This window comes from Opisthocomus hoazin, chromosome 2, assembly GCF_030867145.1.
Source record: "Opisthocomus hoazin isolate bOpiHoa1 chromosome 2, bOpiHoa1.hap1, whole genome shotgun sequence".
In the NCBI taxonomy this organism is placed as follows: domain Eukaryota; kingdom Metazoa; phylum Chordata; class Aves; order Opisthocomiformes; family Opisthocomidae; genus Opisthocomus; species Opisthocomus hoazin.
This window is the reverse complement of record NC_134415.1, coordinates 8577756-8602860: the sequence shown is the minus strand read 5'-3', so window position 1 is coordinate 8602860 and position 25105 is coordinate 8577756. Positions and strand designations below refer to the sequence as shown.

Genomic DNA, 25105 nt, shown 5'->3' with positions numbered 1-25105 from the left:
AATTCCATAGTGTTTAATGGAGGCAGATAAAGTATTTGTTACTGTGAACTACAGATATGCTTTTTGCTGTGGACGACGAAGATAAGGAGGTCTAGTATTTCTGCATGGGTAGTGGATCCAGCTAAAGACAGTGACAGACCTCATAAGGACATGTGAAAACTACAGCTTGACAGGTCTGGTTTAGATTTCACCTCAGTTTCACCTCTGGAACTGACTCGGTTCGAGAACACGTCCTTTGCCTGATTATTTATTGTAGAAAAGGGATGAGTCTTCAGACACTGTTACAGACACAGGACACTGTGTAACCGTAAGAGACTATGATCTGGTGTAATTCATACACTTGAGAGCTGTGAGAAGCTGAAATTAAAGCTCAAAGTCCTGTATAAAGGTATTTATACCGTTTGCATTTCTCATTAGGCTTCTCTTTCTTTGTAGTGGGAATTATTCTAGCTTAAATCATTTCTATAGAAATTTATTTCAGTCAGGTTTTGTAACATCATCCGAACTCAATGCAGTAAAAGCAATTTAATTCTAGTTCAGCCCACATTGCAACTAGTGATTTACTTCAACTGTTTTTGAGTAAACTTTAAATTGGATTAATTCCTTCTAAATGGGAAAGCCAAGGCTGGTCAGAGCAGACTTACTGACTCAAAACTGATAATGCAAGTTTTTTTTAATTCTTTCATCTACATTGGACATTAGACAAATTGAGGGATCGTATCATGCGTGACAGCCAGGCTACCTGGCTACCAGCTCTTCCCTTCTGGAAATGGGTACTAGAGCCACCAGTAAATACATCCTTACGCCAGTCTGTGCTGACCAGGAGTCACCGCAATGAAAACCCAGCATCACTGGGAATCCAGCCCTGCTTGCAGCAGGCAAGCCTAGACAAGGATTACAAACAACTAGGGAAGGTTTCCCACAACTCCTGTGCTTTAAGCTCTTTTTGGAAGCATTTAATTCCGCCTTTGATTTCTACCCACTGAAGGATGTTTTTTTCCTTTTCTCTCTGGTCTTTCCGTACCACTGTAGTCAACCAGTCAAACGTGAAGAAGGCAGACATGAGCAATCTGGATTTGTTTGTCCTTGAATTTATTCAACAACCATCTCCTCCAACATTGATCTGGAAGTGCAGTTACTCACAGACTGTTTCTCCTCATGACCCACATCTAAACTAGTTCAGTTTTTTAGTGAATCCCTTAGATCATTCATTGATTCCCTCAGGGCAAAGCTATTTTGCTATATTATTCACTCCTTCAGATTTTTTACAGTAGCATAGGAGAAAAATGGAGTAATGTGCCTCCTTGGGAAAACAGACCATTATTCACCTCCTGCTGAGAGACTGCTCATCTCAGCTGACAAAAGACGTCCTTTCCACAAACCTCTCTGATATAAGATCGTGGATTCAAGACAGCTCACACATTATACATATTACTCCACAGTTTTTATTATTGACTTTATTATGCCATTAATACATAGGTGAATTTTCCTAGACAGGAAAATACTCATTGTAAAGCAGAAAGAGAGAGTGAAACTGTAGAAATGCCCCACAAAATCTGAGGCTTACATTATGCTGGTAATGCTTTCTGCTGAAACTTGGACAATGAGAGTAGACAGAACCTTACGAAAAACGTGTAGTGGCTACTTAGGAAATTCTGGGAATGGACAGTGGCTCATTGACCCCAAAAAATTTGGAACCGCTGATCTAAATCCACAGTCTGTGAATGCTAATATCACACTCTGAAGAATTTGAGTACCAACATGACCTGTGCAGGTCTCGGTGCTGTGGGCCTGTTCTATTGTCCAGGAGAACAGTAGGAAAACACCACTCATATTCTGGTTTCTTGCTTGTTTTCCATCTTATTATCTCCTGCATGTATGCAGGAGAGAGAGAATTATAGTAGAAATTCAGGAAGAATTCTGTTGAAAAACTTTATAGATTTCAAACAAGATTCAGATACTGTTTGTAGAATAGAAGGAGTTATCAGTGAACCAACGTTGATACGAAGAACCAGGCTTGGTTTAAGGTTGTTCTGGCATGAACTGGTGCCATTGTACTCACTTTCATGGAGCTGCTGCAAATATATATTGGTGTACATGAATTCAGAATGCGTAGTACTTTACTGAAAAACTCAGATTTAAAACTGAACAATAGGCATCATGTCATATCTGTAGCGGGAGCTTTAATTACTATAATTAAAGAAAATCCGCATGAGCTGAAAGATAGGTTGCACTTTGAAGCATTGAAGTGAGAAGAACATTACCGTTCTGATAAAATCTTTAATTGCACCTGCTTACCTTTCTCAACAATTTTTTTTGGCCCAACAGTTTATGATCTCTTTTTAGCATACACATGACAACCGCTTCAGTGCATTTCAGTTTAGGCTATGGCTAACTTCCCTTCCAAAGATTTTAATAGATACCTTGCTAAAATTCAGTCAGATGTTTGCACGTGGTGGCCAGTTCTCATCTGAAAACTCATAGTTTCAGTAAAATTTGTGTTATCAATCTGAAACGCTCCTTTTTTGCACTTTAAAATTGCACTTTATTATAATAATGTTATACTAATATTCCAAGGGTAAGTTGATGTACTGTTGGCTGTTGACTTCTTTTTCATTGCTACTGCTTCAGTTCTGCCATACAACCACGCAAGGAAATGTATGGGCTGCTTGGTTTCCCTGGTCTCCTTGAGAAAACCATAGACAATGTGTAAATGTCGAGCACCATGTTGGCTCTGCCTTACATCTCCTGCTGAGGAAAACTGGGCAGCAGCCGAGGTGCCAGCACAGAGCCCTGGAGTTATTGGCAGGCAGGAGTTTCACGGGAGAGGGCAGGAGAAACCTCTGTCTTCCTGCCATGGCCAGCACCTTGGAGGGACGCACGCGTGTAGTCGTCCTTTGGCAGCTGGAAGATCTGAAAGAAGGATAAGATAGCGTTATCTCTTCTTTTTGGTAAACAGGAAGCCCTGGTTGAGGGGTAAAAGAGACTTCTCTTTCTTCTCGGCTGCAGGAAGCGGAGTGGCTGCATGTGAGCACCAGGGAGTTTGCTTCAGAGCAAGAATCTCCCGAGCCCAGGGGTGGGGTGGGAATCTTGGCTCACTTTCCTCCCCGGTAGCTAAAGTGCCGGCTGGGGTAGGCTGGACCAAGTCCTAACACATTCTCCAGGAGTTTAAAATAAACCGGCTTAAAAGTAGGACTTCGTCTGCCTGAATTAGCAGCTAAGTGCCACCTAAACTCCAGGGCGTCGAGTCTTCGCAAAGACCCCAGGTCTTCGCTGTGGCCACTGAAGAAAGCTGAGTGCCCTGAAGGCCACTTGTCCCTCTGAGCTGAGAGCTGGCCTTCCCGAGGGTGGGCACCTCACCGGGGGCTCGGGGTGCTGCTGGGGCACCCACGCCTGCAGCCCCGTGCCTGTGCTGCGTTACCTCACTCGGCAGCGGAGCAGAGTGCCGGGCTCCTCGCCTTTCCTCGTTTCAGTGAAATACCCGTGCCACTTCTCTAGGGCTTTTATTTTCAGGGATTTCAGACATTTTGAAGTGCGGAGGTGTTCTCTCGGTGCCTAACGTCCAGAGAAAGGCACCATCTCGCGGTCTGCACAGCTGACCCTTGCTGTGAAGTTGCTCACTCGGCTGGGACCCGTTTAGCCCTGTTGCCTTCGGGGAGGGATGGGTTGCTTCCTCTCGGTACAGTGAGGACCTGCACGAACAGCAGCCAAAAGCAGGTCCCGAGGAAAAAAATAAGAAACACGGCCATAAACAGATGTCATGGGAAAGCGTATGAGAAGCGAATCACAGAACCACAGAATGTTCGGGGTTGGAAGGGACCTCTGTGGGCCATCTAGTCCAATCCCCCTGCCAAAGCAGGGTCACCCAGAGCAGGCTGCACAGGACCGTGTCCAGGTGGGTCTTGAATATCTCCAGAGAAGGAGACTCCACAACCTCCCTGGGCAGCCTGTGCCAGTGCTCCATTACCCTCAGAGTGAAGAAGTTCTTCCTCATGTTCAGGTGGAACTTCCTGTGCTTCAGTTTGTGCCCGTTGCCCCTTGTCCTGTCGCTGGGCACCACTGGAAAGAGTGTGGCCCCATCCTCCTGACACCCACCCTGAAGATATTTACAGGCATTTCTAAGGTCCCCTCGCAGCCTTCTCTTCTCCAGGCTGAACAAGCTCAGCTCCCTCAGCCTTTCCTCATAGCAGAGATGTTCCAGTCCCCTCATCATCCTCGTAGCCCTCCGCTGGACTCTCTCCAGGGAGACACAGAATACCTGGGCAGATCGAAGTTTATCATTTGCAAAAGATTTAACCGCTGTCACCCCGTGTGTATCTGAGCTTCTTTCAGCCGGCGGGTCCTGGGATCCTGTTGCCCAAAGCCTTCCCAAGACCTGGCTCCATCCATCCGCGCCATCCCCGCGGGCAGCCTGGCCTATGCTTTACAGACCCAGTGCGCCCCTTAGGTGCAGCTGGAGCAGGTCCTTAGCAGGAATGGTGGCAGAGGTCCGGGAGGAGGAGGCGGCCGGCGTGCCGGGGAGAGCCGCGGGGACACGAGAGGGACGCGCTGAGGGCGGGTCACGCGTGCACCCCAACGTGCTTTTTTTGGCTTTCGAGGGTCGGGAAGGTCACGCCAAAGCTGGGCACGTGTGGAAATATAAAGCACGTGCTCGTTCACACGTCAGCTTCGAGGAACTGGAAAGCGCCTTGGCCGTGCGAGGTGAATCCCCGGCGAGGGGGAGCGCAGGGACGCGCAGCGCGGGCTCGTCATGGCGGCGCCCGCAGGCTCAGCCCGCTCTGAGGGGCTCTGGGGGCGGAGCGTGGCGGGGTGGGCGGAGCGTGGCGGGGTGGGCGGGGCCCCAAACGGAGAAGGGGCGTGGCGCGGCGCAAAGCCCGCCCCCGCCCGACGGGCTCCGCCCCGCCCCCCCGGCTCGGCGGCGCCGGTGCTGGCGGAGCGGCGGCGGAAGCGGAGGAGTCAGGTGGGGCGGGCGCTGCGTTGCCCGGGCGACGGGGGGCGGGCGGCGCGGCGGGGCCGGGCCGGGCCCTCCCGCCATGAGCTGCCGGGACGCTGTCAGCGGGATAAGAGCGGAGCGGGAGCGCCGGCTCCGGCGGGGGCGAGGAGTGTGGGTAAGGGTGGGGCGGGGCGGGGCGGGCAGGGCACCGTGGCCTCCGGTCTCGGGTTGCGGGACCGGGCCGGGCGGCGGGTAGCTCAACGGGCGCAGGCACCCCTGCGGGTTTCGGCGAGGGGTCGAGGCCGGCGCTGAGAGCCGCGGTGCGTGGGCCGGGGCGGGCCGGCGCCCGAAGCTGGCTCGGGGCGGGAGGCGGAAGGAGCGGGCGGGGCCCCGGCCGGCTGAGGCGGCCCGCGGCTGAGGGGGGGGCGGGTGCGCGCTCGGGGCCTTGGCGTTTCCCCGGGGCGGGGGTCGGGGAGGCCGCGCCGGAGGCGGTCTGTCGGCCGCGGGGCCTCCGCCGGTGCCCCCTCATCCCCTCCGCGTTAACGCGGCGCCGAGCTCCGGCGTGCGCGGGGCCGCTCCCCGTTCCCCGCCGCGGGGGGGCGGGCGGCCCCTCGGCAGCTGGGCCCTGCTCCGCGGGAGGGAGCGGTGAGAGCTGCCCCGGGGAGGCTGCGGGCGGGGGGGAGGCTCTTCCGAAGGGAAAATAAAAATGACGAAGGGCTGGACGTTATGGTGTCTCCAGATGAAGGGAAGAGCTGCTGCGGGCAGGGGCAGCGGGCGCGCCGCTGGGAGCGAGAATAAAACCTCTTGTGTGAGGGACAGCAGCGAAACTGAAGCAGTTCAGGCAGAGCATCAGCTGGCTGAGCGTGGTGGCTCGGGAGCTGGAGGAGCCACTCAATGTGGTTATGAACTCGAACTGTCTAGAGAAGAAAATCTGGATGGGAGACTTTTTTTTTTTCCTTTTTAGTTGTGGTGCCACATGAAGCAGTAAGACTGCACTACAAGGGTCTAGAGGAACTTGGGAGTTGGGGATGCCAGCTTGTGTCACTGGCAGAATCGTGCTGTTGGCTGTGAGGTGGTGGGACAACCTGTGGTGGAAAAAGCACCAAGGAGATCTGTCGCACTCGTCTGTCTCGCAGTCTTACGCTTGGCAGGAGAAAAGAGATGTCTGGAACACTTAACCCTTCCTGAGGGAAGGATCTGAATTCGCTTGCTCAGACCAGAGACCATGTCTGCTTGGAGCTTTTGTCATAACAGGGCTACGGTGTGGTGAGGAGTCAGGAAAATACTCTGGAGTCTCCTTTTTGACTTTAACTGTAGGCTCAGAGACCAGTAGCACAAAGAAGAAAGTGTCCTTTCGGATACCTGACAGAATCTGTGGTGGCTCTGAGAGTTGCCGGTGAATGTTTAAAATGGTGAAGAGAATGAGAATGCTTGCATATATGGTCATAGATAAGAAAAAAAACGGGCTTTTTCTAGGGTGTTTCAACTTTACTCTTCTTTCTTCCTCGTTGTGCTTTTGACAGAGAATATTGCAAGCTAAGCACGAGTAGCTTTCAATGCCTTACTTCTAAAAGCAAAGTTAATAGTAACTTGGTTTGCAAGACCGCATACAAATTTCTTAAGAGGAGCTTTTTTTAATGTCCCTCCCTTCCTGCTTTCCCTCGCTCCTTCCCCATTAGTTTTTTTACCATACTCAGAGAGCTTTCAATTAAAAATGTGTAATTAATTAGAAGAAGCTTTTCTGTTAGGTTAGTAACCAGTTAATTAAGATTCTTCTTAAATGCTTCTTTTGCTTCCTCCTTTCTCTTAGTCTCTGGTAAGTTTTTCATGTGCCTCCACATCAGTTTTTAATGCAGTTTAAGACAGTAGGAGCCTGTAAGCCCCTTGAACAATAGCATAGGACCTGTTGGAGAGTAAGACACTTGATACGTAAACATTAGAAAAGAGAAACTGCATTCTTAACACTAACTGAAAGTTGCTGCTTTTACATAGTTCTCTTTACAATTAAGCTCAAAGGACGTAAGCAAATACTATGAAATACGAACAAACACTTCAGGAAGCGAGCAGTTCTGTATTTTTATTGTCGGTGTTGTCTTTAATAGACCATGGTGCATCCTGATTAACACACAAGCTGTACACCCGTGAAGCTTCTGCAGGGATCTAATTTCCTTTGTATTTGAAGAATTTGGCCATTGTCATGGCGCTCCCTTTTCCAGTAAGGTAATGCTGCACATAGAGAAACGCTGAAGCAAAACTGGTCTTGATACTCATCTTTTGCGGGCAGAAGGGAGCAGAGGGAACGCAGGGTGAAATGATTATTTTGTAAGAGGATTCTGTCGCACCAGAAGCGCGCATTGTCCAGATCATGCTTGCTTGTCCTCTGCAGGCGAATCTAAGTTGTTTTTTTTTTTTTGTAGTGAACAGCTGTCATGGACGAGACCTCACTCATAGCTGTTTTATTCCTTTCGAGGAGACATCAGGCTCTGTGGGCTTGGTGAAGAACTATTGTAGCTGTGGCCTGAGGTATCGCTACTTGTTGATTCAGCTTCAAGGTCATCTTTTTTTGTTTTGTTTGTTGGAGAATTGGGTTATAATGTTGGAAAAGGATTGTAATACACAGTGGAGGGAGGGCTCTGTGTATGTGTCTGGGACTACTTTGACTTGTCTTTTCCAGTTCAGAGATGGGTGTGAGAATGTCAGTTACTCTGGCAAATTGTTGCTTGATGAAGATTCATAGGCCTTTAGATCAAGTGATTGAGCTGGCGTCATCAGAGCTATCGTCTCCTGTGATAGCACTGATCTGGAGATAATATACCTGTTTTTAGACTGCTGCAAGATCAGGTAGAAGAGATCTGTGGTTGCTTCTGTTCTGTCACCTGGACTGATTTGTCTGAGCTGACTAAGCTGCTCAAGTAGCTTGTTACTGCTGAAGAGGGAGATCTCCCTCCTGCTGCCTTCCCTTTGCTGGCAGTGACAACTGCCTGATCCCTCAACATGGCAATTCAACAACAAAAACTCCAGCTGAAAAAGCTAGTTTTCTGCAGACCTGTGGAGGCAAGTCACATGGAGAAGGAACTGGATGAGCGCAGCGCTAGAGGAAGGGAAGAGCTGCTGGGGAGTAACAGAAACACTTTCTTGCTAGTCATGGGTTGTCAGGTGGGCTGAGCTGTCTTGTTTAACTGTACCCTGAGCTGCTCTGCGGGAGGTGGGGGTTTCTGCTTAGACACAACAGGGTTTCCGCTTCAGCGGTCACGGTCATTTGAGAAGAACTGATAGAACAGCATCCTATGCTGTAGATCCAGATTTTTTTTTTTTTCCCCTCTGTTCAGATTCAGGTCTTGCATTGGGACGTGTGTTTGAGTGACTTCTTGAAATTAGTGCATGGGAGTGCCTTGCCTCCAGATAAAGCACTTTGTACAGAAGTGATACTGGAATGTGTGAAGGGAAAGGGGGGACAAAGATGCTATGTGCAGTCCAGAGGCTTTTCTTGCTATAAGCTGTTAGCTCTTTATGGTTTGTGTTTGTAGCCTGGGGTCTGACTCAAGTCCCATTTTTCTGGGAAGTCAGGTTTTTTGGCACTAACAATTAGAGTAGAAGCGTGAGTCTTGCTAGTGTGACTTTAGGTAACTACGGTGTACTCTGTGTCAAGGTGTAGGTCAAATGTGATGCAGAGTGTGAGAGCAAGACAGAGCAAAAGTAAACGCAAAATTCATTAGCTTATGAAGTATGTTGAAGAAGGGATAGGTATGTAATGCTGTGATCAGTGTGGTGAAGTCCTGGTGTCATGCTGTATCTTGGTACCTGTAAGTGCTGAAACTTCTATTGTATCTTTGTCCTGGATATTTCTCTAAAGTTACACTAGCTTTTTTAGTCACCACTGCAAATTACGTTTCCTTTCATGTTCTGTAGCTCGGGTATTTTGTGGCTTTGGTGTGTTACAGAAGAGCAGGGCTTCCACTCTGCTGCTTTTCTGACTTTATTTTAGCCCTCTTCTCCCCCATAAATAACTCACTACGCCGGCAGTTGCTGGTGAGAGGGGGATTTTGCAGTGGCCACACAGCAGATAAGCACCGAGAGGGTTGTCTTCTGCACTGCTGAGCTGGTGTAGTTCACTGCAGGCGTCTGGGGCTTGCCCTGTGACAGCGGGGTTTGTGTGGGTGTGTTGAGCCATGCGGAGCTGAGGCGCTGGGAGAATTACTTACCTTGTGAAAGAGGTTTTCTGCGCTTTCGGGATAATCTGAAAGTTGGGAAGTGGAGAGCAAAAGCCATGAGTGGTGGTTTGTGAAAGGTGGTGGAAGACTGGTGCCCGTTAGGCTGTGTCTGTGTCAGAGTGGTGGAGCAAGCGTCGGACAGTCTCGGCTAATCCGCTCGTTTGTGCGTTCTTTGCCCTCTTCTCCTGCACCCAGAAAGCTGAGCTCTTGGACTTCAGTTAAAAGCATCACCGCGCTCTGTGGAAAAGTATGGGAGCACAAAGTGCTAAATGTGCGGTGGGAAGAGAGAGTTCCTGGTTCTTCAGACTTCTGACAGTAGGAAAAAACCTTTCTACTTTCCCAAGAGAAAACTGGGAAGTTGAAATATCAGAAAGAGTTACTGCCAGGTAGTGCCAAATGCAAGGCTTCACTGGAAGCGTTATAACTAATGTTAACTTTGTCCAGTTTTGTTTCAGCAAATGCCTGACTGCATCTACTCCCCTTTAGTATTCTGGAGGCATTTACTGAAGATTTGTGTTCTGGGGATAAATGGCAACAAGCATCTAACTAGATCTGTTAACCTCCGTAAGCGACTGATCCGGTTTAGGCTTTAGTATATTAACAAAAAGGTAAGGAGTGAGTAACAGAAGCAGCAATCTGAAGGGATGAATAGTTCTCAGTGTCTTCATTCTGGAAAAGTGAATTAGTAAGGAAAATATTTAAGACTTAAGGAAATATTCCTGATAGTTCATGATTGTATTGCAGGAACTGATGAAAATCCAGCAATGTACTTTCATTGTAATATTTGAAGAGTTGAAATTTGTCTGGGTTTGATTCAGTAGTTCAAACAGACACCAAAATATTCTTGAAGTTAACCAAAAAGTGCGAGTCTTTCACCTTCCAATTCTCTTTCTGTTGGAAGGCAAGAAAGTTTGACAATCCTAATTTGAAAGAACTGAAAGGAAACGTTCTTATGACTTGCTGTAGAGAAAACAAAACAAAAGCCCCAAACTGTAAAACTTGGGGTGCTACCTGAGATACGTATTTATCCTTGTATTACTTGCATTTCTCAGTTGTAAGGGGAGATTTGAGTCACTGAGGAGTGCGTAGTTTCATTCTTGATATGTACATTTCAATTCACAAAAGGTCAAAGGAAAGCATGATTTCCTTTGTGCATCTGGATATATAGATGAAATAGTGTGTGTGGGGGTCTTTTCAACTCCAGAAGGCACTCCTAATTAATCTAGAACTATTTTTAGAAGCCTAAATTACTTCGGTTACAAAGTGAATTTGATTACTGGAGTCCTGCTAAATCCATATCATTTGCAGAAAAAATTATCATATGATGTGTGGTTACTGAAAATACTACTTGGCTGTGTATGTGGCCTTCTTCTGGCATGCTGCATTCATCTCCCCAGCTGTCTCTCAGCAGTGTGAAATCTTGTTTGTGTGTGTGTGATAAACATCTATAGTTTGGGGACTTCTTAAACATAAAATTTGGCTATTTTTTTCATTGTGGGTGGATTTAGAGTTTTCTGCAGTGGTTCAGGATTTTTGTAAATACTTATCTATCTTGTAACAGGTATACTGGGAGACTTCATACTCTTAGTCATTATTATGTGAAATTAAGTGTGGTGATCTACTGTAGTTTCTCTGTTGGAATCTATACTGCTTGACCAATTTTGAGTGCTGTTTAAACTTCAAGAATAAAATAAAAATCCTAGCTGTTCCTTATTTGCATTCTCATTGGAGGAAAGCTACCTGAAGAGAGATGTTATCCAAGTCACTTTGCTAGTAGTTTTTGTGATTGCTGACTGGGTCTTCCGGGGCCAGCTCAGTGCAAGGGGGGTCAGCACAACTGGAACAAATACCTCTTTGCTGCAAAGCCTGGGAGAAGTCTCAGGTCTGCTTGCCTAAAGCAACCAAAGCTGTTCGTGCTTTGCTAAGAAGCTGGTAGACTGAGCTTAGCAGGAATAACAGCCTATGAAACTCTCAGATATTTACATAATTTTTTTTTTTAATACCACCTTCAGAATTGCTACCTGCTGCCTGGTCTGCATTTGATTGCTAATAGAGAACATGGACTTCACTGACTAGTTTTGAGGTCCCAGAAGCAGAATTAGTCTTCTGCCCATTGGTGACCTCTCTTTTTAATTCTGATCATTGACCTTCCCCGCTTGTTTAATTGCTCGTAGTAGGTACTTTAGACACAATGCCAAAATTTATTGTAAGCACTTTCTAGTTTTAATCCTCGAACTACTAAGCTTTCAGGTTCAGGAATAGCCTTTACTCTTTCATATCCCTTCAGCAAGAGTGCCTCAAGATACCTGCACTCAACTTTTTTACCTCTTCTATCTCTCTGAGTATTGCTGCAATCAAAATGTATAATCTTATAAATTACACAAAGATTTGTATGGTCCTCTAGACCACGATTTGAGTGGTGCATTCATTGTTTAAAATAATCTCTAGGTAGATGCTGTGTGATCCACATACTCATGGTTGCAACTACAGCAGTTTTCCCAGTTGTAGCAGACCCCACGCTCTCTGCCGTACTGCCGATTGATGTAAGAGGGTGTTCACCGTCCGCCTGGTCTTGCAGGGCTGCTCTGCGTAGGCTCGCTCCTGGAGGGGCCCTGGGCTTCAGACTTACTTGCTGTAGTAGACTGCTTTTTCTTTTCACTCGACAGTCTCTGGAGGTTAGTCTTGATCTTCAGATTTAGTCATTACTGTGCAACCATGGCTGTCAAGGCTTGCTTTGTTTTGGGGGTAGGTGTCAAACCTAAAGCTTGGCAGAAGATATTTAGGAGTATTACCTGGATATGTTTTAATTTAGGGAAGAACTTGTTAGCATTCTTTGAGTAGTGTTCAGAACAAGGCTCACTTGGGAGCTATGCCATTTCAGCCTTTGCACTGCTGAATGTTCTACAGAAGATCTTCAGCCTTCGGTTTCTTTTGGAAGAACTTAACTGGTCCTTCATAGCTCGTTTTCTACATAAATTCTGTCTTGTAGTGGAATATTTGTTGGTTCCTTTCTCTAGTACCATGTGTTTCTTCCATGTAGTGTCCTCTGGTACTTCAGGTGAGATCTGCAACAGATGCTTGTCTTCAACTCTGCTGACAAAGCTTGTCTCTAACATTTCTATGGTATTGGTAGCAGCTTGGTATTCTTCAGTGCATTTTAGCCCGTTTCTGTGATAGCAAGCATATTTGTTTCTAACACAGTTAATGTTGCAACGATTATCTTTGAAGGTCCCCATGCCTATTCTAAGGAATGCTTATTCTCTATTCCTGCGTGCACTGGTCTAAAATATGCAAATTTCAAATGAACTAGAATGGGTTTAATGTAGCTAATAACTATATTGTAGTTACTGACCTTGGATAGTATAAAACCACAAGCTAAGCGTAAACTTGAGTATAGCATGTGGACAAGGTTAATGCATTACTTGAGTGTAGGTGGTTGTTTGAGAGCCTGTCTTTCATTAGTGCTGTACTTTTTATCTTGTAGATGAATCATCTTTTAACTTGATTTCAGGCTCAACAAGAATGCATTTGCAGGTGTTCACATTGTTTGGTGACTAAATAAAATTCCATGCTAAGTTGAGAAGCTCTCCCAAAGCACTGGTGTAATACGCAGCTAGCCCGTGGGATTCTTTGCCATTAACTCTGTCTCGATGATGTTTCATCCAGACTCAAAAGGAGGAAATTGTTGGTAATCTGCTAACTTGTAAAGGGGATACAGATCTTCATAGCTCAAGGCAGAACCTGATAACCTGCTGAATTCTGGCAAGAACTTTCCTAGCGTTGATCACTTAACCTCTGGTGCCTCCTTCATAGCACGCAGCTCGTATTGCATTGCTCAGTTCCGTTGCGACAGCTTGCATTGGTCATTATTACAGTGCATGCTTCTTAAATCTTTGCACTAGACTCCTAAAAATCTTAATTTTTTTTTTTTCCAAATAAGGGTCAGATTTGTCAAGTAGGTATTTATATGTAGAAAATCTAGGACAACATAAAACTAAAATATTAAGAATCAGTATTTCTCTGTCAACAGACTTTCCATTCCCCTTTCTTACGTGATGGTACACATGGTCAAACTTTTTGATAGTGTGTAGTATGAGTAGACAGTTAGCATTTAATTCTAGTCCCCAAGGTAATACGACTTTCCAATAAGTACATATCAAGCACAGATAGGATTTGCTGATGCTCTATATGTTAAATTTAACAAGTTCACTTTTTAAGCGTCTTGAAATTACAACAACGTAATAGACTCTACATGTCCTGTCATGAGATAAACAGGTAACACAAATTGGGTTTTTGCAAGTAGACTTTCAAATGATGAGCAAATCATGATGTGAATACTTCACAGTCAAGTAGGACAAGAAGTTGTAGTTTAGGTTAAATGTTGATTAACATTGCTGTTGGTGTTTCACCGCTATGAATGTTTCATAGCTTTTGGTGCACCAAAAGCTGCATCAAAAATTGCTGAATTGACCTTAATGAGACATTCTTAAAAATTACTCCCCTGATAAAGTAGACCAATTTAGTAAATTAAGTAAGGTTGCTATACAGCGTTACGCTACGGATTTCATCTAAGGTGTGGAAAGCTGTTGTCCATGTTCCAGAACTTACTATGGATGTGATGTGAGTGAGGACAACTAACACTCGAGAGGAACTGGGATGAGAGGGATGTCAGCCCTCCCAGTCTCTAACGCTTGCTGAGTTTGAGTCATGTGTAGCTTGGCCTCTGCCCTGCCCTAGTGCAGACTCTGCTGTGGATTCTCTCCCTGAATTGTGAGGCCCTGGTAGGCTAGGGCTGTTGTTGAGATCCGAAGTCTTGCCAGTAGCTTCACCATGATGGGTGTCAGAAAGTAGAATATTCATTATAATCATAATGATTATGGTTTTGACCTTTGGAATTGCAGACTTCTAAAACTTCATACAAACTGCATGTGCTCAACTTTTTGTAGGTCTCTGGTGCGTTGCTTGTGTGTGGACAAGTCTGCAGTTAGTTCGCATGCGAGCTGGCTTCATTTTGGGGCTCTTGGATCCTCCATCACTTGCTCTTGTTTTGCCAAGGTTTCTCTTCTGGTTTTGGTAGTCCCTGTTTGGTCAACTTTTTAAACGCAGCTTTATTGTTTCTTGATGTTGTTCTTGCCTTGGTTTCCAGTCATCTATGTGCTGCTACTAGTTGCAGTCTTTTTACAGTCCGTGGCAGCTAATAAATTAGAAACTTGCTCTTTTGAGTTGATGTTCTCCATTGGTCTTGTAGGACAATGTTAGGCACTTCAGGGCCATTATTAGGCTTTCCATTTAAAGGACTGACATGTCTTTTGTCAGGTACACAGAATGATGAAATGACACCATTCAGTTGGGGATGTAAATTGGAGTTCGTTTAATGGAAGCAATGTCCTAAGATCACGCTTTGGAAACTGTTGAACAGGAAAACTGAATTGTGGGTCAATGGGACTTTTTTTTTTGGTTCTATGTAAATGAAAATATTGTATGTATGTTAATGTGTTACACTTTTCTGAGTTGTGTTTCTATCATTCATTCAAAGCTGTTGTTACCAAGAACTATGCTAGAGAAAAGTGAGATTCGAGAAGTGGTCATGTTGGGGAGAGCAGACTTAAACACTTATGGGTCAGAATATATCACAGGAACCAGATTAAACTCTAGCAAAAACATTTTAAGTTACCTTTGAGGGGAAAAAAAAAAATAAGGCCAAGTTTGGGAAGTGTAATCTGGAACAAACTTTGTGCCCAAAGAAATTACCTATGAGTTTCATTTGTAACTGTCAGAAAATCACTGAGGCCTGAAAATCACAGAATCACAGAATGTTTGGGCTTGGAAGGGACCTCTGTGGGTCATCTAGTCCAACCCCCCTGCTGAAGCAGGGTCACCTACAGCAGGCCGCAGAGGACCTTGTCCAGGCGGGTCTTGAATGAGAGGAAGACTCCACAAAGAAGGAGACTCCACAAAATACATGGCAGATGGGAATCCAGGAGTAAGGAAGGGTTTGGGTTTTAGTTCTTTGCTTACATTCTGTGTGGTGCACTGCAGGTCTGGGTCTCGAGCAGAAGAATGACATCGCTGAAACTGTTTCAGGGAAGTTGACCTGCCGGTATGTGTGATGCCAGTCTGTGTGTCTCTAGGTGCCTGTAACCTTGGGTATGTTTGCTAATTATAGGTTTGCTGACTTGTTTATGTATACCTGATAGGTATTTTGGAAAGTGGCTGTTTCCTTAATTTGGCCAAATCTCGCATAGCATTTGTCTGATCTTGTTTGCTTTTTTTCCTTGGCATTCCTGTTCTTACGACAGGATTGGTTCGTTTAGCTGTCCTCATCACAGCAGTTCCTCACCATACGCAATACAAAAATGAGTATTTTTATTTCTGTAAGGACTGTTTTTTTTCAGAAAACACAGATAATGTAATTCCTTAAAATTCTGTCTTTTTCAGTGTAAGATACAATGCTTTCGCATCCATTTAGAGGTAGAAATTTTCTAATTCTCAGGTTGTAAAACTGAGCTTCATGGATGAAATTTTGTTTTCATACATGGGCACCAGAACATAAGGACACCACATTCTGATAGGAGGCTTAAGGTACTTGTAGAAGCAGGACTCTCAGACTTCGGGTATTGCAAGACGAGTATCCCACGTAGGTGAGATGGGAGTTCAGTATACTTCTGGTTTTACATGAAAGTGACGTTAGTAAGATTATACATACGTAAACACACTTGTATATACAGCAACACCATTCCTCTGAAGGTATCAACGTACTTTTCAGTGTTAATTAAAATAATACTTGTTTACCATCTTGTGAGCTTGACATGCTTTTGCCTGGTTAGTTAAAAGGACGGTGAATGTGTTATGTATACAAAAGTACTAAGCATTTTTTTTACTTTTTTCGTTATTCTGGGCAGAGAGGCTCTGAATAACTTGTTTGGAAATAATATTGATCTAGTGGATTACACAGAAGACAAGAAGCTAGTTCCTGAACTCTGATGAATTCAAGGACTCTTTCAGAAGAACTGTGCCAAGAAAATTGACAGCTACCTGCGGTCTTATGATGACTTCTGTCTGCGAAGAGGTTGCTTTTCATGTGTAACCTTAGGACTGGAGCAACACTGCCTTCATGTGTTTTAATAGGTTGTCTGCTTCTGTAACCCCAAATAGTTAATAAATAATAGCAAAGGACAGAGCAGAAAGTGGTTGGAAATAAAGAGTAAGTGGGAGGTCTTCTGCGGAGCTGGAGTGTTGTCTGGTATGTCTGTTCTGAGAATGAACCAGACTTGAAGTGTCTTGGTTTTGCTCGTTTGCTCATGTTTTTGAGTATCAGAGTTGTTGGATGGTTAGCAAATGTTCACTGCCTTTTGTAAGCAATGCTTTTGGCTGACTGCCTTGCATTGGTAGAACATGGCATCGAAGCCTCTCAAGTTTTCTGTTGATGCTCAGCTGGAGTTGCAGGTCCCCCTTTCCTTAAAGGCTTGTGTGTTGTTCCTGCTGGGTCACCTGCTTTGGCAAGGCCAGCTAGGTATTTGTTTCTAGCCTGTTTGGAGTTTTGAATGGTATCAAAACGACAGAAAAGGAAGAATGCTGATTTTGGTGATGTGTTAGTTTGAGGCTTTACGTGCATTGTTAAACCTGGTTTTATGTCTTTATTAATGATCTGGATGAGGAGATTGAGTGCTCCCTCAGTAAGTTTGCAGATGACATCAAGCTGGGTGGGAGTGTCAATCTGCTTGAGGGTAGAAAGGCTCTGCAGAGGGATCTGGACAGACTGAATCAATGGGCCGAGGCCAACTGTTTGAGGTTCAACAAGGCCAAGTGCTGGGTCCTGCACTTGGGTCACGACAACCCCATGCAACGCTGCAGGCTTGGGGTGGAGTGGCTGGAGAGCTGCCTGGCGGAGAAGGACCTGGGGATGCTGGTTGACAGCCAGCTGAACATGAGCCAGCAGCGTGCCCAGGTGGCCAAGAAGGCCAACGGCATCCTGGCTTGGATCAGGAATGGTGTGGCCAGCAGGAGCAGGGAGGTGATTGTGCCCCTGTGCTTGGCACTGGTGAGGCTGCACCTGGAGTACTGTGCTCAGTTTTTGGCCCCTCACTACAAACAGGACATTGAGGTGCTGGAGCGTGTCCAGAGAAGAGCAGAGAGGCTGGGGAGGCGTCTGGAGAACAAGTCTGATGAGGAGCAGCTGAGGGAGTTCTGTCTGGAGAAGAGGAGGCTGAGGGGGGACCTTATCACTCTCTACAACTACCTGAAAGGAGGATGTAGTGAGGCGGGTGATGGTCTCTTCTCCCAGGTAACCAGCAATAGGACGAGAGGCAGTGGCCTCAAGTTGTGTCTGAGGAGGTTTAGATTGGATATAAGGAAAAATTTCTTTCCTGAAAGAGTGGTCAGGCATTGGAACAGGCTGCCCAGGGCCAGAAATAACTGTATTGTACAATGGCTTATGGAAACTATGCTTTTTTTCAAAGAGTTAACTTTAATACCTACTAAAAATGCAACTTTATTGTACTCGCTACTCGAAAGGACTTGCAGCCATGCCATGCTTTGTCAATGTTTGTCCCTGATCTGAAACAGAAAACTGGAGAAGGTGAATAAATTAACAACTTCATGTAGCTGTATGTTCTCTGCTTCTCTTTCTGTGATCTGTAAAATATCTTGTCATAAATTTATTTTTCTTATGAGACACTGTCACTCCTTTAGTGCAGTAGTATACTCATATAACCTGGTAGACAAGGCTGCTTTTATTGACAATAACATAGTGAGATACGGGAAGTTAAGGCTCGCAGGTGGCTCGTGTGTGCCATGCGTACCTGCCGCAGTACATCATCGCTTTGTTCCGCTCAGCCGGTCAAGCCTGCCCGTGCAGCTGTATGAACAGCACTCGCAGCTTGTTCGTTTGAGACCGATGCAACTATCTACTAATGAGAAGCTTAGAGACATTTATTGACATCTACTTCACAACAAATAGAGGTGGCTGAAGTAGTTCCTTTTTCGCTAGTACTATAAAATTAACATTTAAAAAAGCAAACAATAAAGAGGCTATGGGGAGGTGGGTTTGTTAGAACGCTAATTTGGGCTGCTGTGTGAATTGGAGACCCCCAACAAACGTCCAACAGCTACAGCAAAGAGATAATTTAAATTGGTATTATGGGATTTTGACTTCATTTGGCTTAGCACCATATTTTATTACAATGCTGCTGTAGTAATTTAGTAATGACTACTTTTTATTCTATTTTATTCAGTATTCTAGACTGCTAAATTGGTCTTGTTTTTAAGTTCCATCCTTTAAATTATTTAAAGAATGATATTGGTATTTTCTTTTAAAAGCTTAAAGTCCACTGAAGTAAATACAAGTCATTCCTATACTTGAAGATGCTCAGCTGATGAGCAACATCATAAAAATGGAAAGAAGTTCAGAGAAAATGCAAGTTTTGAGTGTTTATACCACAACAGCAAATAGAAAAAAGTCCCTTGAGAGCTGGTGCAGAAAAGGGCCAGAGGGCAGATGTGATACGAGTTGAATTATGAGGATGATAGAAAGGTGGGCACAAAGAGGGCAGATTATATGTGAATGTCAGATCATTCGCAGTTAAGTGATTTATTTTTCAAAGCTTGTGGATGTTTTTTACTTTTAGAAATAAATACTAGCTAGTAGAGGTGATTTTTATGAACTATGATAGTCGTATTCTTCTAGAGGCTGAAATGGAATTTAAGAATGTGACTTTTTTCAGGGCTAGCTATTGTGAAGACCTGGCACACTCTGTATTCCAGAACTGTAAGCGTCCCGTTGGGACTGTGCACAGCAGTGGTGAACTGAGGTTCTGGTAGGTTTGTTTCTGCTCTCTTAGAGCTTAGTTTGTGTGATGTGTTAGGTTTGGGGGTTTTTACCTAGTTAAGGTGACCTCTCTGAAGTCTAAAGAGAGGTGAAGGCACTCTACAGAATCACAGAACGTTCGGGGTTGGAAGGGACCTCTGTGGGTCATCTAGTCCAACCCCCTTGCCAAAGCAGGGTCACCCAGAACAGGCTGCACAGGACCGTGTCCAGGGGGGTCTTGAATATCTCCAGAGAAGGAGACTCCACAGCTTCCCTGGGCAGCCTGGGCCAGGGCTCCGTCACCTTCAGAGTGAAGAAGTTCTTCCTCATGTTCAGCTGGAACTTCCTCTGCTTCAGTTTGTGCCCGTTGCCCCTTGTCCTGTCGCTGGGCACCACTGAAAAGGGTCTGGCCCCATCCTCCTGACACCCACCCTTCAGATATTTATAGGCATTTATAAGGTCCCCTCTCAGCCTTCTCGAGGCTGAACAAGCCCAGCTCCCTCAGCCTCTCCTCATAGGAGAGATGCTCCAGTCCCCTCATCATCCTCGTAGCCCTCCGCTGGACTCTCTCCAGTAGCTCCTCATCTTTCTTGAACTGGGGAGCCCAGAACTGGACACAGTACTCCAGATGGGGCCTCACTGGGGCAGAGTAAAGGGGGAGGAGAACCTCCCTCAACCTGCTGGCCACACTCTTTTTAATGCATCCCAGGATCCCCTTGGCCTTCTTGGCAACCTTCTGTATTACCTGGCACCGCAGCAGTTAGGTGTGTTGCTTGAAACAAAAGAAATATTCTGTAGTGGAGCAGTTCCTACTTAAAGCAAATTGACTGTCATGCTTTCTTGAAGTAGGATGAAATGCTGTGCTGCGTAGGCTGTAGTATCCGCGTACCACAGTCTGCAACAGAAAGAAGGTGACAAGCAAGCTGAAACCTTAGAGTGAGGGTGGATTTGTTGTTTTCAAAAACAAAACACCCCCCCAAAAAACTGTCTGCAGAGTGTTTGCCGTATTACAGCATCAGCAGGGCAAGTTGTTCACTGAGTTCTGCTCTGAAAAGCAACATGCCTGAAGTGCTCAAATCACTTGTCAGGAAACGAATAGGAGAGGGAAGAAGGTTGTGCATATGCAGCTTTTTTTGAAGCTTCTTAATTATGTCTCTGTTCTTCTTGTATTGTTCTTTGGCTTCAGGATGGGATGAATGATGAGGTTGTGTCTGAAACTGTTTTCAAAGACACGTTTGTACTGTCAGTCTGTTTCAGAACTTGGTTGCAGAAGAAGGACCAGGTACAACAGAGAAGTAGCTAGCATTTGTTGGAACGAGTCTTTCTAAAAGAAGGGCTTCATTATCCAGCATGGTATCCCTACAATATTTTTCTGCAATGTAGAATGAGAGCATCTTAATTCCTTACCAATTATATATTAAATTCCTGCATTAAGGAGACATGTTTGATGCCTTTTTGCACTAGCATAGCACTTTATCTTACCACTGATGTTAAGAATTCACCCTTTTGCTAGAATACGGCAGTGTGTGTTGAATCCATGTAATGGTGCAAGCGATGCTGGAGACCCGGAGAGTGAAGTTTCAGATAGAAGGCAACTAAAAAATGGTAGAGAGCATATTTTTACATTTTCTAATAGTCTGGTACAACTGCAAAGCCACTAGGTACTTCAGCTGTTCAGTTGCAATGAATTGTGAATGTTAGCTGTGTGGATGAGTTGGTTTGCTGCGAGGTGATGGGTGAAACGTGTTGTTCCCAAGTGCTCAAAGGAGGGGCAGTTATCAGGAGCTTACTGGGGAACTACGGTGTTTCTCTGCTTCCTTAACGAGGTCTTTCATGCAATGTCGATGCTAACAACAATTCCAAGTTGAAGTTTTTATTTACTTGCAACCTGAGAGTACTAAATAATGAATGTAGACTTTCTTCTTTGTCTTTTCCTTTCCCTGTCTCCCCCCCCCCCAGTTAATTGTGGATATAATAAATGTCCTCTGAGTGCTTACCTGGAGACCTTTGTAGTTGAATGTTTTTGAGGCTATTCTTGGTTACTACCCTCTGCGTTCCCTTTGATAGCAAATGTGGTTTTGGCTCTTTACCATGTCTAGAGAATGAGGTTTGAAGATTTAGACTAGCTTCTAGCTGGAGCACCCCAATTTGTGGATGCTTCAGTAAATGTGGGCTTGGACCGTTCACCTCTGTACATGCCTGATGTGCCAGTGGCTGTAACTTCTGAGAATTTTAGGGCTTCATTAGAAACTGGACTCAGCTAAAACGTACTTAATGGCACCATGCACAAATATTCTAACGCTAGTTTAAAAAAAACCTAGAGTTAACTACAAGCAATACTGGTAAAACGTTGCCTCTGCAATTATTGGTGTGTCTCTCCTAGGAAACAGCAGAGAAAGTATTCAGCCAGTCAGGTGAAACTTTACAATAGGTGTTAAAGCATATTTTAAGGAGCTTTTCAATATTGTTTAGGTAAAGAAGAGTATTTCAGGAAGAGTAAGATCGTTTTTTCTTAGATTGAGTACCCTCTAAAGATGTGAGCGGAAGTGGGATAACTAGAAACTTGAAGTCTTAAAATGAAAAATTAATAAACCCTTTGATAGTGTAGCTTACAGCAAGGAATGTGGAATGTTGGGGCTTTATGAATGCATACTCTCCATGGCACTCGTTTTCCTGGAGTTGTTACAGAATCTTTTTGCCCTTTGTGCAGAGCTCACGAAGATGGGGCTGGTGTATGCGTTGTGGTGTTCTGACTTTAGCAAAAAAGTATCTTCTAGGGGTGACTGTCTTGCTATTTCTGGCCCTTCTGGAGCAAATTGCGAGATTGCTTCTTCCTATCATTATCTTAGTCTTTTCTTCATGACTCATTACAGCTGAAACAAGAGTAGTTTAAAGTACTTTTTTTGTTTTGTTTTCTTAAATACATTGCCTGTTCTGATCCTCTGTTAGGACTTGAGGGGATTAAAGGGTAGGAGAGAAGAAGAAACTCTTAAATGGCGTTAGTGGACTGCACGGAGCAGATACAATGCTGTTCTCTTCCAGTTTCATTAACTACGCCTTCGTCAGTGCTTAATGTAATAAGGAATGGTTGTGTGTCAGGACAAAATGGAAGGGCAGGTTTGAAATGCATTAACCTCAGCACCTGACTGCACAATTCAGATTCTCATACTATCCATCGCTCATACCTAGAGCTTCAGGTGCTTCAGGTATTGCGTATGCAGGTGGTGGTCACTGAAAATTCATACTCTTTCTACAGGAAAATGTTTAAACTTGCATACCTAGCTCATTTTACATTTTAAGAACTAATGAACTATATTATGTTATCTACCTTATACACACCAGTTATTTTCTCTGTAATAGGATTTCGGTTGGGCACAATCATAAGCTGAAGGTGAAAACTAGAGCTTTAAACCTCAAAAAACCCCTCAAAGACTCTTCATAGACTTGAAATAGCTGTCATAAAATGACTTTTAAAATCAAAGAAATTACATATTAACCAGCATGTATTTTTCTCTTTTTAAAACCAGGTGAACCAGGGGTGATATTTCTAGAATATATTTGCTTTTTCTTCCAGATAGAAGATAAATGTGTTAAGCTGGCAGAGTAATTCTGGTAAGTGTTTTCCTGTTACTTCTGCAGTGAATGTTGCTATAAATATTCATAGTCTTGCCACTAAAAGGAGCTTTCTGTACCATGAGTGCTGAGAAACTTGCTCTTTCATACAAGATCTTATTTGTTACCTAATAATTGCATGTAGATGTTTCTAAGCAGTATTAATCCACCTGTTACATTTAAAAGTTATACTGAAAGTTATTCAGCTCTCTTTTTGCATGTTCTATGCTTGAACATGATAAAAATATTTGACTTTCAGTGATTTTACTTCAGCTGTTTATACTGAAACAAAAGGAGTTAAATACGCTCTAGTATTCATTAAGTGGGTTTTATGTGGATTAAATGTTCTTGTTTCTGTAGCGGCCATCACTGATTCTTGTTTTTGTTTTGCCTTCCTCAGTGATCCTCTTGAGGGTTTTCTACAGCTGAGTCTTGCATTTCTTGTCTTGTTTGATTTAATGTTTGTTTTAAATGTTTCAGCATGTACTAGTCCTCACCAGCCAAACCAAGCTGTGGCATAAGAGAAAACAAAGTGGTTTTAAAAGATAGAGTGAATAGGAGAAGTGCTGGAGTGCCTTGTGTGCATTATCTAAAGTAAAATTAATCAGTCTGGAAATCAGTACCAATGCTTTTGGTATTTTCTCCTGAACATGTGCAGTAGGATAGTATCTTGAATTAAGTACACTGTAGTAGTGACTGTCACCCACTTGGTCTTGCTTGAAGGAACACACTGTGAGACCTGATCAGTCTAAAGCATTGTGTTTCTGAAACTCCCATATTTATCTTAACTCATTAATTTTTCTTCTTTTTTTCCCCTTGAAACAATCTGCATACTGTTGGAATAGATAACATGGTAGAAGATAATGTGTTCAAATAAACAATTTAAAAATGTGTTTCCTGTGCAGTGCTGCATAAGAGCTGCCTGTTTTCCCCCTTATGCTTCATGTCAAATACCTTTTAGAAGCAGACGAAGGTTGAAGCTCACATCTAGGTTACAAAGAAAAGCTGAAATGAAATCATTAGCTTGAATTTGTGCAGTGGGAAGGAATACTGTATCATGGGCTTTTACCTGATAGATTTATAAAATGAGTGTTTGGGATCTTGAGCTGAAATAAATGAAACTCTGAGTTCGTCCTTCCCATTCCCTTCCACCCCATGCTGGTATATTGAGTCCTCAGTTCTGCAGACACTCCATATTTTGGCAGGAGTGGGGTATGGGGAGGAAGCACTCCTCTCAGTCGTTTTTTCCATAAGGAATGTGTTTTCTGATGGATTTAATTTCTGTAGTTTTCCTCTACTTGCAGCTCAGACATGAGCAGTGCCAGTAACTCACTGGCACGGGAATTCTTGACGGATGTCAACAGACTTTGCAATGCAGTGGTACAGAGGGCAGAGGCCAAGGAAGATGAAGAAGAAGAAACTCATATGGCAGCACTGGGACAATACTTGGTTCAAGGCCGTGGGTTTATTTTGCTTACCACGCTGAACTCAACTATTGATCAGGTAATAGTTTTTTCTTACCTAGTTATAGTTTTTGTGTTGAGCTTTGACTGTGTGGATTTGTCTGGCTCGTAGTTGTCTTGGTGCTGGTTTTCTTGGCTATGTATGGTAGAGCATATGAGTTAATTGTGAAGACTAGAAATTCCAGAGGATGCGTTGCAGTTGCATTCTGTCCTTCAGCAGAACAGAAGGAAAAATGGGTAATCATATACCTGTTTGCCAGCTGATACTGATGGTTGCTAGACTTTTGACTAGGTAAAGCGTGTGTGAAGCTCAAATGCAGTAGCTGAGTGGAAAGAGGCAATAGGTTAGAGTTTTCAAGAGATGAGTGTTTACTGAACCTGCAGTACAAATTGACAGTTTTTAATTTGAGAAGGTCCTTCTGGTTTAAGGCAATACAATAAAATTAAAATAGACACCTTTTTATTTTGCTTATGGACCGTAAGATATACTTTTGCTCTTCAAGTAACTTGCTCTTGAACATAATAGAAAGTAAATTATTTTGTAACTAGCTCAAAAGAGGAAGCATTGTAGAAGAGGTGGTCAGTTCATACTGTTTTTTAATATAGAAAGTTTAGCACACATCCCTGTAGCTGCAGATGTCCGTTTCCTTCTCTTCTTTCTCATCTCCTTCTTCCTCAATGCTGTTGGATATGTACTAAGCAATGAGTAGGATGAGATGTGCATCAAGTCTTTGCACTTTGGAACTGCAGATCCCAGTGCTTAAAAATCATGAACCAAGTGAATCCTGGTTGAGTTTATTCAGCCCTTGTCCTAAGTGAGGTCAGCAGTTAATGCTGGTCAAACTCCTCTCGCTTTTGCTGCGTGAGGTGACTTGTGCTAGGACTGCAGCCAGGTCTGCTGGCTTGGTTCTGGGTTGCAGTAGGTGTGCTGGCTAAACAGTAAATCCCCAAGACTGCAGTTAGGTATAATTGCTGAGAAGAGTCCTTACCTCTTCTAGAGCTGTGGGGGATTTTTTAGATGTCACTAGAGTTCTGCATAGTTGCTGTTAGTAGAGGCTTCAGGACTAAAGCTGCTGGAAAA

At 44.2% G+C, this 25105-nt stretch overlaps 1 protein-coding gene across 3 annotated transcripts in view; it reads left to right on the top strand.

Moving 5' to 3' along the window:
• The first annotated feature begins 5018 nt into the window (after positions 1-5018).
• Positions 5019-25105, top strand: part of LYST (lysosomal trafficking regulator) — an 89824-nt gene continuing 69737 nt past the window's right edge. For 2 of the 3 annotated variants that reach the window (XM_075412374.1, XM_075412384.1), the window contains exons 1-3: positions 5021-5108; positions 22477-22561; positions 23866-24064. In XM_075412374.1, coding sequence (XP_075268489.1) covers positions 23873-24064 — 192 coding nt within the window. In that variant the 5' untranslated portion in view covers positions 5021-5108; positions 22477-22561; positions 23866-23872. Of the gene's footprint in view, positions 5109-22476; positions 22562-23865; positions 24065-25105 lie in introns of all 3 variants that reach the window. The other variant, XM_075412379.1, reaches the window with a different exon arrangement.